The sequence below is a fragment of the Macrosteles quadrilineatus genome, unplaced genomic scaffold (assembly GCF_028750875.1).
Source record: "Macrosteles quadrilineatus isolate MER2022 unplaced genomic scaffold, UCM_ALF_1.0 Scaffold_1__1_contigs__length_201487025, whole genome shotgun sequence".
Lineage (NCBI taxonomy): Eukaryota > Metazoa > Arthropoda > Insecta > Hemiptera > Cicadellidae > Macrosteles > Macrosteles quadrilineatus.
In genome coordinates, this window is record NW_026542594.1 from 32,776,140 (window position 1) to 32,789,091 (window position 12,952).

At 36.1% G+C, this 12,952-nt stretch overlaps 1 protein-coding gene across 1 annotated transcript in view; it reads left to right on the forward strand.

Annotated features, from left to right (window-relative positions):
- The window catches only part of LOC128982072 (eukaryotic translation initiation factor 2-alpha kinase), a 221,666-nt gene extending 211,176 nt beyond the window's left edge, over positions 1-10,490 (forward strand). The window contains exon 16 of the mRNA XM_054401116.1: positions 6,717-10,490. Coding sequence (XP_054257091.1) covers positions 6,717-6,908 — 192 coding nt within the window. The 3' untranslated portion in view covers positions 6,909-10,490. The remainder of the gene's footprint in view (positions 1-6,716) is intronic.
- The last annotated feature ends 2,462 nt before the right edge of the window (positions 10,491-12,952 follow it).

The window sequence follows — 12,952 nt, forward strand, 5'->3', positions numbered from 1 at the left end:
AAGATGAAGATGCTTCAAATATGGACAAATATCAGAAACAGGTTGCTGTACTTGAAAAGAAAGAATTTTCGGCACAGAATATCATTGTTTCATCTGTTAGCAGTCAAGTAAGACAGCTTATAAATATGTGTTCAACTGCACAGGAAATGTGAGGGAAACTTTTGAGTATTTTTGAACAGAGAACTGAACAGAGACAAGACCGTCTGTTTAATGAATTCTTTGGAATTAAGGAAAAGGCCTCACATGACAGTGTAGCAAAACACATAGCAAAGCTGGTAAAACTTTGGGTTGAGCTACAGGACGAAACTTGGAAAGAAGATAAAAGCTTCCTGATTCATTATTCCTAAATAGGGTGTTGAATACGTTGCCCTGTGAATATAGTGAATGTATTAACGCTTCGGAGTCTGTACCGAAGGATCAGAGGACACTGTCATTACTGAAAGAGAGACTGTGTACGGTTGAAATGAGAATGAAGGAGCGAGAAGTTGGAGGTGTAAAGGAGTCTAATGCTGCTTTTTACACTGGTTCAAAACATAAATCTTTCTCACAACCTAACTCTAACCGTGTGAAATCAACAATCACCAATGATGTTGGAGCTGAAAATAAGAAAAAGAAATGGAGACCTAAATGCTTTTCATGTAACGAGCTTGGTCACATGAAGAGGGATTGTCCTAATGTCAAACAGTCACTAAAACCTGGAAGTGCTTTTGTTGGACATTGTGGTCGCTCACAAGTATGTATCGAAGAATGTAATTGGATTGTAGATTCTGGAGCTACGCAGCACATGACAATGAACAGATCATGGTTTGTGACGTACGAGGCATTTTCAACAGTTAAGCATTTTGGAGTTGGTAATGGTCAAACCATGGAAGCACTCGGCAAGGGAAACATAATTGTAGAGATGATTGTGGGAGGGAAATGCCAGAGAAACCATTTGGAAGATGTTTGCTATGTTCCTGAAGTAGGTAAGAACTTATTTTCAATTTCCTCTACGTTGGACAAAGGTATAATTTCTACTTTCAGCAAGGACAAATGTAATTTTTTCAAGAGTGGTGTTTTGATTGCTCAATCATATAGAAAGAATGGATTTTTCATTATGAATATGAAAGTTATTCCTATTAAAGATGCTGAAGCTCAAGTTGCTTTGAGAGATGATTTACAACTGTGGCATGAGAGATTAGGGCATCAAAATAAGCGTTGTGTTTTGTTTGACATATCTGAAGAAAAATGGTATTAAATTCTCAAATTCAGGTACTGAGTCTGAGATATGTGACGCTTGTATTGTCGGCAAAATGCATCGGTTGAGTTTCGGTACTCGCAAAGAACTTGTTAACCAACCTGGTGATCGCATAAATGCTGATGTTTGTGGCCCAGTGCCTGTGTTATCAGTTGGTGGCAATCGATATTTTGTTGACTTCAAGGAGCCTGTGGAACAAAACAAAAGGTTTCCTACAACTGAAACCAACTCTTCAACAACTTCAAATTTACCTGACGAAGAAGGACAGAGGTATAGTTTCAGAGACAGATCAACATTGAAGCCTCCTGTGAAACTGGTTGATTGTGCCCTTTTGACATGTGTTGCAGAACCTACTAAGTATAAGGAAGCAGTGACATGCAAGGATTCTCATCATTGGGTCAAGGCGATGAGGAAATAAAGGCGCTTGAGACCAACCAGACCAGATTGCCGTTGGGTTTACAAAGTCAAGCTACATGAAGATGGAAGTCTTAGTCGCTACAAGGCTAGACTAGTTGCTAGAGGCTTTCTACAAGAGGAAGGCATAGATTTTCATGAGACTTTTAGTCCAACAGTTAGATGGGATTCTATTCGTTTGGTATTGAGTATTTGTGCCAAGGTTTCTTTTAGGACAATTGTTCCTGTCTTGTATTACGTCCACTATTTCACCAACGGAAAAATTCACGACAACACTGAACATTGAAAATATAGAGCTTACCTTTGAAATCGACACTGGGAGTCCAGTAACTATAATCAATAACAAAGACCTTCAAAAAATTTGCCCCAACTCTTCAGCCAACATCGACTACACTTAAAACAGTTACCGGTGAAATCGTTTGTTGTTGAGAACATTATTCATCCATTACTAAGTCGAGATTGGTTGCAAAAACTGAAGATTCCCTTAGATTCTCAACCATCCACCTCCACCCTAGCTCCTCCACCAGCAGTGAAGCCCACTGTAACTTGCTCTTCGCCACCTCCACCACCCTCTGTCAAACCTGTGAGCTACGGCTACTCTGCAGTTCCAGTTCAACAAATAACCTATGAAATGCCATTGAGACCAGTAACTTACACACCACCCGCCTCGGCTGTCTGCTACGAGTACTCTTACCCAGCTGTGAAACCTGTAGTGCCGACAGTTCTCAAAACACCGATTGTACCACTGAAACCAGTCTGGTACATGACTGCACCCCAATACTTTGAACATTCTACTCCAACACCACTGAAGACTATCAAGTATTCAACACCAGTGCCTGCAGTTAGCTATGAATACTTACCTTCTGCCATGGTAAAACCATTGAAGCCCAAAGTGTTACTTAACTCCTTCCACCCCGACAGTGAGCTACGAGTATTCCATTCTAGCTCTAACAGCAGTTTCCAACGGTTACAAATCGACAACGTCAATTCTAAAACCCCTGGTTGATTTCCCTCCTGTTCAGCTTTTAACTCCAGCTCCTGTTCATTTTGAATACTCTACTCCAGTTCCAGACAAAACCTACTACTATTCAACGACTCCAGTAAGCTATTAAGCTATACACCTGCTCCAGTGAAAAAAGAGAAAAAAAACTAAAGCCAATTGCCTACACCACACAAGTATCAGTTATGAGTATTCCACGCCAAGACATCAACCTGTTGTTCTCTTTTTAGAGGGGAGACTGTAATGTATTCACATTACCTGGCTCTTTTAAACAATTATCTGAATCATCTGTAAAATGTTTGTTTACATTTTATATTTTTCTATGACTATTAAATTCAGTTTTGTTCTAACACTAGTGAACCTGTGCCGCTCAATGCCCCGCAAAATTACATATGAATTTAGAAAACAAATTCATCTTGTTACTTATATGTTGGCTCAACGTCAAAAATTAAAAACAGTAATAATAAATCCTTAGAAGAGAAGCAGTCCAACCATTTTATAGCTGTATTTGTATTTTATTTAGTAAATTAATAAGTGTTCAAGTATGTTATAGGGTAGTTATTTTTAACCCTCCGAGTGTCATGCGTCGCTGCAGCGACTCACGAACACTGTTTACGGCAAAGGCTCTATGACTGACTGAATCGGATTGAACTGGATCGAGTTAGGTATCGTTCTTTTCCTTAAAATTTAAGCTTTCTCCAGAGGTCTGTCTCAGCGCTGTATGTTCTCCGAGCCGATCGTAATTGTAGCAGACAGCTGACGTGCATATTTGTAAACAGCTTGGTTATCCTCGGACCGATGACTGATGTGTTTTATTACGTTTATCACTGTTTTAGTGTTAAAAATCAAAAGTAGTGATATACGTGGTGCATTATAAGAAGATTTAAGTGATTTTGAAGGGCTGGTTGATGATCCTGAAGAAGTAGGTAGTGATATTGATGTAAATTATCAGCCAGATTCCTAGCTATGGTTAGGCTATGCATTCTTAGCTAAACACAATGTACTGAAATCTGTTTTTCACTCATAACTTATTTATTTGATAACTTACCTCACTATATGATTATATATTTGTAATCCTCATAAAATTTAGAACAAAGTGGCTATTTTCAAATATTTATAGGCCTATAATTTATACAATTTCATTGAGCGCGAACTTATTTTTTTTTTGAAAATTTTCCAAAATATTTCTTTTTTTTTGCCTAAAAAAATTTTTTTAAACAAATGTTCCTTATGTTTTATATATAATATTGAAGCCCATGATTTTCCAAACAATATGGTATATAGAACAGTATAATTAACATTGTTTTTAAGCTTCTCAGATCCGTTTTAATAAAACCTTGCAAATGAGCTAAAAATAGCCAGACATTAAGGCCAAAACAAGGGACACTCGGAGGGTTAAAGATTTTTTTAAATACATGTAACAAAACTTTTTATCATATCAAACCAATAGACCTATGTAGAACCTGCTATGTGGCATATTTTGAGGGTCATAAAGATGCTGCTTGAAGAAAACACTTTTAAAAATAAACACTAAAAAAACAATATTTTAACCATAAAAGCACTTCCATGAATACTACGATTTTAGTCTTGAAGTTACCTTCAGGAAGATTAACCCTCGTTAAAATTTCCAATAATAACAACATAATATAGTTGCTCATGACTGAAATTGGTCTGGGTAAGAACAGTGCTGATCTTTAATTAAAGTTACTTGGCTTGGTGATTTCATAACTGCAAACTCAAAATACACCCACGAGTAAAAAAGAATCAAGTTATTGGTTGTGTAACCTATTTTTGTGTAACAACATTATTCACTTGAAGTAGATGATTTGTTTGATTTGTCGATCATCTGTTTTGTTTAAAATAAATAATGTCAAAGATTTGTGATTTTAAATACATAGATGATTATAGCAAAGTTTTCTAAATCATGGTAACTTAATCTCAACTAAATTTTACTATTCCCAGAATTAAAATAAAGTAGTAAGATCCATTATGAATAAACATTAAGGTATACAATCCTTAAATTGAAATGTAGTATACATCAACAGTCATAATACACAGCAATTATTATGTAGTAGACTTTGACTATGTTCAAATAACAAACATATGTTTCTGTAAATAAAAATTATCTCCTATGTTATCCTTATGGGGAAATACGAAACTTTAAAGGGCTCCAGGGCCTCACTCTCTCATTATTTCCCTAAAAAGAAAGTTTCCTGCACAACTTCACGCTACGCTCTTTCCAATGACACCAAAAACATGACAATCGGTTCAGTAGTTTCGGAGGAGTGATTGTCACAAAAAATCTGCTTGCGTATTAAATAAGTATATAGATTTTAAAGAATCTTATTAGTTTTCAAAGTGAAATATGTTTTAGTAAGGTATGCAGAGTTTGCTATACAACATAAATTGTCTATTAATTAGGTTTTATGTTGTCAAAGATTACATAGAATTTGGTCTTATGCCTATTATTTATTGATTTTATTTCTTATAACTGTTAATGAAACTTACAGTATTGCATTACTTTTGATTTGTTAAAAATACCAGTAAGCCTATGGTGTATTTATTTGCAGTATAATAATAATTATTAGAGCTAATGGATAAAAAATATTTTCCCAACAATCAAACGTTGCCAGGTTTCAGGAGATGCCTTGCGTGTCATGGCTTAGTGTCTCAGTAAGGGTTTGGAGCTGTTGACACTTAGCAAATTTAAAGCGTGTCAATCAGACGCCATTATAGTGAGGAATTTGCCCTCACTCTTTACTTCTACTCACCTAAAGCCTGTAATTGTGTGTTGCGTTTGGACCTCAGTGAGGAGGAGGTGGTTCAGGTCATTCTGGACGGAATAACACCGGAAGGGCGATCTTGCTTGGTGGTTTGTTCCAAGTTCCAAGCCTGTCACCTTTGCGGAGCTTGACCAGCTGGTTGTCAACGCCAGAAATGTGCAGCTCATCGACCAACGTAGGGTGGAAGGGAGGCCAACCAGCGCATGTCTCGCGCCTTGGTGAGTCAGGTCTCTAAGGGAGCAGAGATGTGCCCCGTCGCCCTGTTCTCATATGTTTTGGGTGTGGGCAACGTGGTCACATCCGCCATTTTTGCTGGCAACAAGCTCCCGCCGTTCCAAAAAACAGGGATGCTTTCCTCCACCTCAGCTGCCAGGATCTGTTCCGACTAGTGAACCTCTAACCAAGGGTTTAGTGGGTGTCGCTCCTCTTGGCATCCGTGCTCCCACAAGCGTTTGTCCTCACATTTTCGTCACTGTCGTAGATTCCAAGTTCCCTGCTCTGGTAGACTCTGGAGTGGCTGTGAGTCTCATTTCCTCCAGATTTAATCACATTTTGCTCGATTCTGGCGCCATCAGGAGAACTCATGAGGTTTCTATTACTTGCCTCACGGCAAATATCGCTAAATGGAAGTTCAGTTGTCTGTGGCCCAACAACACAACCAAATAACATAATGAGGTATGTTTTGCTCAACATTCTAATGAGGTAATACCGGCATGATGTCGACTTAAACCTGCCCCCTGGCAGGATTAAAGTTGCAGCCTAAACTCACTATTTTTTATGAAGAAAATATATCTCATAGTTCCGAAATTGGTCTCCCAAACCCACCATGATTATCTTAAGGCTGGCGCCTAAGTCTACTAGACTCCCAAACCAACAATATTTAGGCACGAGATTATCCCTGCTCAAGTTAGGTGCGTGCCTAACTGATTCCGAGCTCACAAACCCGTTTTATAGGCGGCAGCTTAAATACCCAAAATATCCGTTTCTTAGTCGCGGACTAGCTCTAATACCCAGCTCCCAAACCGCCTATAATAAAATAAAATTTCTTCTTTTGTATAAATTTCTAATGACTATTGAAAGGTTTGAAAAAATAAAACCCATGAAAGGATTTTTTTTAGTTTATGTTGTCAGCTGATTTGCTGGAATGGTAGTATAAAACATCTCAGATGATCTTATGAATCGATAGTAAAACCTCATTGTTAGCCTGAAAAGTACTTTCTAAAAAGTCTTATTTTTTATGAAATTTTCTTAACTATATTAAGTAATGAAGTTTATGTTTTAGTACGAGTTGCTGAGACTAATGCTGTCACCTCACCCAGATGAGCGTCCCACAACATATGGCATCCGAGCGCGGCCGCCACTTGAGTGTGTTTCACCTAGCTCGTCTAGCTCACTACTGGAGTGGCATTTTGATCTGCCCAAGCGTCGTACGTCTAGCAAGAGCTCCAGCCAGTCCAACAGCTTGGAGTCCTGATCCATCCATCTCCAGGATCAAACCGTTTGACTAACCAGTCCTAGGAAACAGATGTAAGAAAGACAATTCACATTGTGATGGCATTAGGAGTAAATTAGTACCTTTAGTTTTGTTGATAGTACTCTAGAGGTATTTCATATTAATACTGTGATAAGGGTTATTTAAGAGCAATTAATTTTTTTTTTACAAAGACTATCAAATTGCCTGAGTGAAAAAGTGAAATTTACTCAGAAGATTCTATTTAGAAAAAAATGTTCATAACATATTTGATTGTTAGGCTTTTGAAGTATTGCATCCCTTAAATATGCTTGAACTTGCCAAACTCTACTACCCTACAGGGAAGTAGTGACTGCCGTAGGTGGCATGGTAAGACCTAGATCGGTGGGACGGTGGCTCAGTCGGTAGTGTCACAGACTTCAGGCCCAATGCAGCGATGTCGTGGGTTTGGATCCTGGTCACTGCCACTACTTTTTATCAGTACACTCCATCCTTTTACTGTACCGGCTCACCCTTTGCACTGTTGGATACGTTTCACGCACAGGTCCATACGGCTTATGTGGACGGGCAAATGCAAGGTTAAATAAAAGAGGCCACAATCATTGATTGGAAAAATCACATTTTGAGAGATTGTACTATAGAGGAAAATTAGCTTTCAGTGAAGCGGCAGTATGGTAGCAAACCTGGCGGTTACTCACTGTTTGCGTCGGTGCGGTTGGTGTTGCCAACCCAACCTGCCACAATAAAAACTCCCATTTTCTTCTGTTGCTTTATAGAACACTGACCTCAATATTGTTGAAATTTTTGATGGGCAAATGTGTTAAATAAATTAAATTCCAGTAATTGAAATGTAATTAAATTATACTAAATTGAACTATGTGTGTTTTCAAACTACTTTTACAAATTTTTGGTGCATTGGTTGGCAACAGTGTAACTAGCTCACCACTCTTACAACTCCTACTTGAGCTCGAACTGACATGAGCCGCCTTCTTGAATTGACTTCTGGTAGAACTGCCAGGTAGAACCCACTTAAGAAAATCAAATATTGTTTATATTGTTGCATTGTACAGTTTATTGTTGCGTTGTACATTTGAATGTTACAGAGAGAATACAAAAAAAAAACTGGACATTTAATTTATTCATATGTAGAAAAAGAAAACTGTGTTAGTTTGCTTGTTTATAGATTTTGTATGTTGATCGAATTTAGCAAATTTATTAATTCCACCCTATACTGTTAACATTCAATTTGGTAAAAAAAGAACCTTTTTTCCTTTCCCATCGCAGCAAACCAAAGTAAGCCTACTCGTTAAATCTAATGTTTGCAGAAAAAGTATATCTTGTTGAAATTTCTGAGTTAGAATCCTATCAGACAAATTGAAACCCCATAAGTGTGCAGGTTTACTGCACCAGGGATATTTTTCAACCTCTGCTGTGTAGGTATTCCTAACATGTGTGGTGATCCAAAGCCAGGGAAGTACCAATACAACATAACTGACATGGTCAAGACAATGGCGACCAGCAACATCGTCACTTAGCCAAACAAGCTATTGTGTTTGGCAACCACGTGTTCAGTTGTTTCAAAATAATTCAATTATATAGATGCGTAACTTGCATGATTTGGAAATATTTTCATTTGTGAAACAATCAAATATTTATTTTTGTTGCTCTTTTTATTATAAAACATAGGCTATGGTACTTAAAAAAAAACAGGTATATTTAACAATTATTGTTTAAAAATGTATATTCAGGATCTTTGTGAATTTGTTGTAACAGTAAATTAGAAAACTGGTATACAGTAACAGGCAAATTCGCTTGGTTTGTCTAATTACATTAATAATGTTGTTTTGGCTAGCCCAGGCTTTGGAGGGTCCGCAATCCGTTTGTGGTTATCAATCTTTCTTTATGAAATATTAAAATTATCTTATTTAAAATTTCAATAATTCAAAAACCAAATATACAAATGAAAAACTGATTGCGGCATTGAGTTCAGCATAAAAAAGTTGTTCAAAATGATGGGTCACAACACCACCTTCACATTTAAATTAATTTGTCACATTTCAAAATGGCGGATCCAAGATGGCGGCCTGAAACATTACATCCGTCATAACTAAGTGAAAATAGGTCGACAATGAATGATGGTGTATACTTATCTTTATCTAGCACTATTTTGAGATTATGGTCTTAGTTTGTAAATGCACAATGTTAAAATGGGCTAAAAATAAAGTTATAAAAAGTCCTTATAAATTTAGAACGGATCAAGATTTTTTAAACTAATTGCGGCATTGTAATCAGCGTAAAATTCTAGTTTGAAATAATGGGTCACAACCCTACCTTTACATTTGAAAAAAAAAACTTTGTATCCAATATGGCGGCCAAAAATGTATACCCAGTCAAAATGAAGTACTTACTACTCTACAATGATCTGACGTGGTCCGGAGTTGATATCTTAAGAAATGTAGAAAAAAGTAGGGGGGGGAACTCATTTAAAACTCACCCTGTATAATCAATATGAACACATTTTAGGTGATAAAAAAAAAATTTTAATAAACCTTTATAAATAGATTGCAATTCACATAATGTTTTAAGTTTCAACTTTGAAATTTGAAAGTGCGCTGACGTTCTTCCAAACTTCGGGCAGCGATTCGTCACCAATTTGTTTTATCATTTTGCTGGGCCTTTAGATCTGCAATTTCTCTACTTTTATTCTTCGACTTCAATCCGTGACTTGGCCGAGGTTCTGAGACATTTGGCGAGATGTATGAGCTGGTTTGAACCGGCTCGGTTGTAGACAAAATGGCAAAATTTGTTTTCCGGCGATCGATTGTAGCTTCTCTCCCTTGCAGTTCTTTATACATATATTTTCACTTGAGAGGTCTTTTGCGTTTCATTCTCAACCTTGAAAATATTTAACACTAATATGTAACCAAACTAAACCAAATAATTTAACCTAATAAACCAAACTAAATATACGGTAACTATTCTTTAAAACGTTTATTCCAATCCAACCAATACAGTTATTTTTGATTACACGTCAAATCTGATGATGATAATAAGAATCTGTACATCAGCTGATTCTTAACTTCAGCTACAAAATGGTATTGACGATAACATGGGCACTTTCAAGGGCTGTAGGGCGGAAATTGGATTTTTCCAAGCCAACTCCCATAGATTTCCTGTGGCCAAATACCACATATATTGAACAAAAATCAAAAATCCTCGGACGAAAGAAACATTTTGCTCGTAAACACGCTTGTTTTAGGGTATAGGATATAGTTGCACTAGCATTCTTTTATTACAATTTTTAGGTATTTGTGAAAAATTTTAGTGTTTATTAGACAAAAACGCTGTTTCAGCTTGAATTTCTTACCTTAACTTTCTTTTTGGATGTTTTAATTTTGTTCTAAGATTACCCCTGGTTTTCAATTCTAAGGTCAAGTAAAGGATTTTTTACAGTCTTGTCTTCTATATTTTAGTCTTTATTAATTGAATCTGTAATATTATTCTAAAGCTTATATAAACAGCTCCTATTAGTGTTTTATTTTAGGCTAGATTGTTTTAGCTGTATATTGTAAATAATAATTTAATTTTGTACAACTTGTAAATATTGTATGTATGTATTTAATGTATTGAATAAACATATTTTAAAATATTTGGTTCTCATGTCATTTTTTTAGAATTCCTAAATCGTATATTATGTACTAATATTGTTATAGAAAAAGTAAAGAGGAATATGTTTAAACCCAATTTCTTGGACACTTTGATGGATAGCAGTGAAAATGGAAATGTATATTTTACACTACCGGTAGGTCTACTTTTAAATACTCTTTCTCTGTCTTTTAATACTGGTAATAGATATCTCATTCTTTTATACAGTTTGTGCTTTACCTTTGGTTAATAACAAAGGACAAGTGATACAGGATGAGGCTATGCCATGTCAAATTGATGGAGTCATTTTTTTGCGAATTTCCCATATAGGGAATAAGCTATTACCATAGTACTCATGGTAAGACCTGGGCGCGGGACCGATTTTTTTTTCGTTTTGAGGTCCCTAGAGGCCAAAAACACCATCCGTTCCAATTCATATATATATATATATTTATATATATATATATATGTTTCCGTTAGCACGATAACTCAAGCAAAAATGATCCGATTTTGATGAAATTTGGTACAAACGTGTAAACCTACATTTATTCGAACGAGTTCGCAATCCAGCATGATCGGACCATGGGAACAGGGGTTTACGGGGGGTTTTATGGGGTAAAAATAGGTTTTTCCCATTTTTGGCCCAAAAAACATAAAATTTAGCAATTTCTTTCCAAACCATTTTGTAGAGCTTAAAAAAAACAAATAATTTAGTATGTTGAAGCGTTATTATGCGCCTAATGGTTACGGAGAAAATTACGAAAAATTGTAAATCTAAAATTCCCATGTTATTCTTATGGAGAATAAGTAAACTGTTGTAGTTTGCTTGTTTATGAACATATTTTGATCAAATTTGGAAAATGTTTTTATTTCTTACTAACTATTAACATTTTACAAAAAAAAAAAACAGTTTTACCCTCCCTGATGCAGCAAACCTAAGTACTTGTTAAACTAATTCTATTTAAATAGGGAATAAATGTTATATTTTTAAGTAGACATTTCAGTGTAAATCCAATCAGTCAAATGGAAATTCGCTTAGTCTGCAGGTTTGCTGTGGCAGGGTGTATTTTCTATTTGATGAAATCAACATCCTTCAAGTGACAACCTTGTCCTACTTGACTTTGTTCAGGAATTTATTTAATTTCCTAGGCAATTATTAAATTTAGTGCCAGCAAATCTTTGGGCCGACTTTGAAAACCTTGGAATTTTATTAGCTTATAAGGAGAACCCCCAAAGCAAAAAAAAAGCTAACGTAAATCCTCCCACAACGAAAGTCATATTATTTATCTTACTAATATTATAAATGTGAAAGTATGTGTGTTTGTTTGTTTGAAGTTCAATCACGCATAAACCACTGGACGGATTGGGCTGAAATTTGGCATGATCATAGCTCACATCCCCGATTAACATATAGGCATATTCTTATCTCAAAAATCCATTCGGGCTCCGCCCCAGTGGCTCTGCAGTTCCCCATGTTAACCTTATGAGTATTCATATTTAAAGGGAATTGAAGAATTGAGTCAGCTGTTTCAACTAAAAAAGATGGTTCTATGATATACAAAAGCATTACTAAGTTATAAGATTTACCAACAGGGTGCAGCACTATATTTTTTTGCATTTATGTCAACAGCTAATTTGAACTAAGCAGCAACAAAAAACTGTGATTCGCAATAACAACAGTCTAAGTACTATTGTTTACAGTTATTTTTTTTGTGGTGAATTTGCTGTGAGTTTTTGCGATTTTTTAATAATTTATTTTTCTTTATTGTTTAGGTGAAGTGGTAGAACAATATGGTTATGGTAGATGTGTAATACTATAGTATGGTACCGTAAGTTTAAAGAAGCAAATTTTATCAAACTGTGTCCTCCCCCATTGCAATCGCAAAGCTTGAGTATAACTGCAATACGCATTTTAAATTTATATGCCAACCCCGTATGAAGGACGAGTACTCTGCTAGTCTATATATATAAAATCTAATGTATGTATGTTTGTTTGTTTGTCCTTTATGGACTCCGAAACCGCTCGACAGATTGTAATGAAACTTTTAGGCATTATTAAGCATTATTCAAGGATGGTTTGTGTGAAGTCTGGTGCAGATCCGTCAAAAGGGCTCCGCCCCAGTGGCTCTGGAGTTTCCCATGTTAACCTTATGAGTACTCATATTTCAATGTAATTAAAGAATCTTAACAGCTGGTTCAACTAAACAATTTTATTCTGTGATGTTTAAAAAGTTAATAGGTTTACCAACAAGGTGCAGCACTATTATTTTTTTCAATTTATGACAACAGCTAATTTGCAACCAAAAGGTGAGTGAGCGTAGCGAACGAACTTCAACCTGGAGGCGAGTTAGCATAGGGAACGAGCTAACCCGAAGGCAAGTGAGCGCAGCGAACGAGCTCCA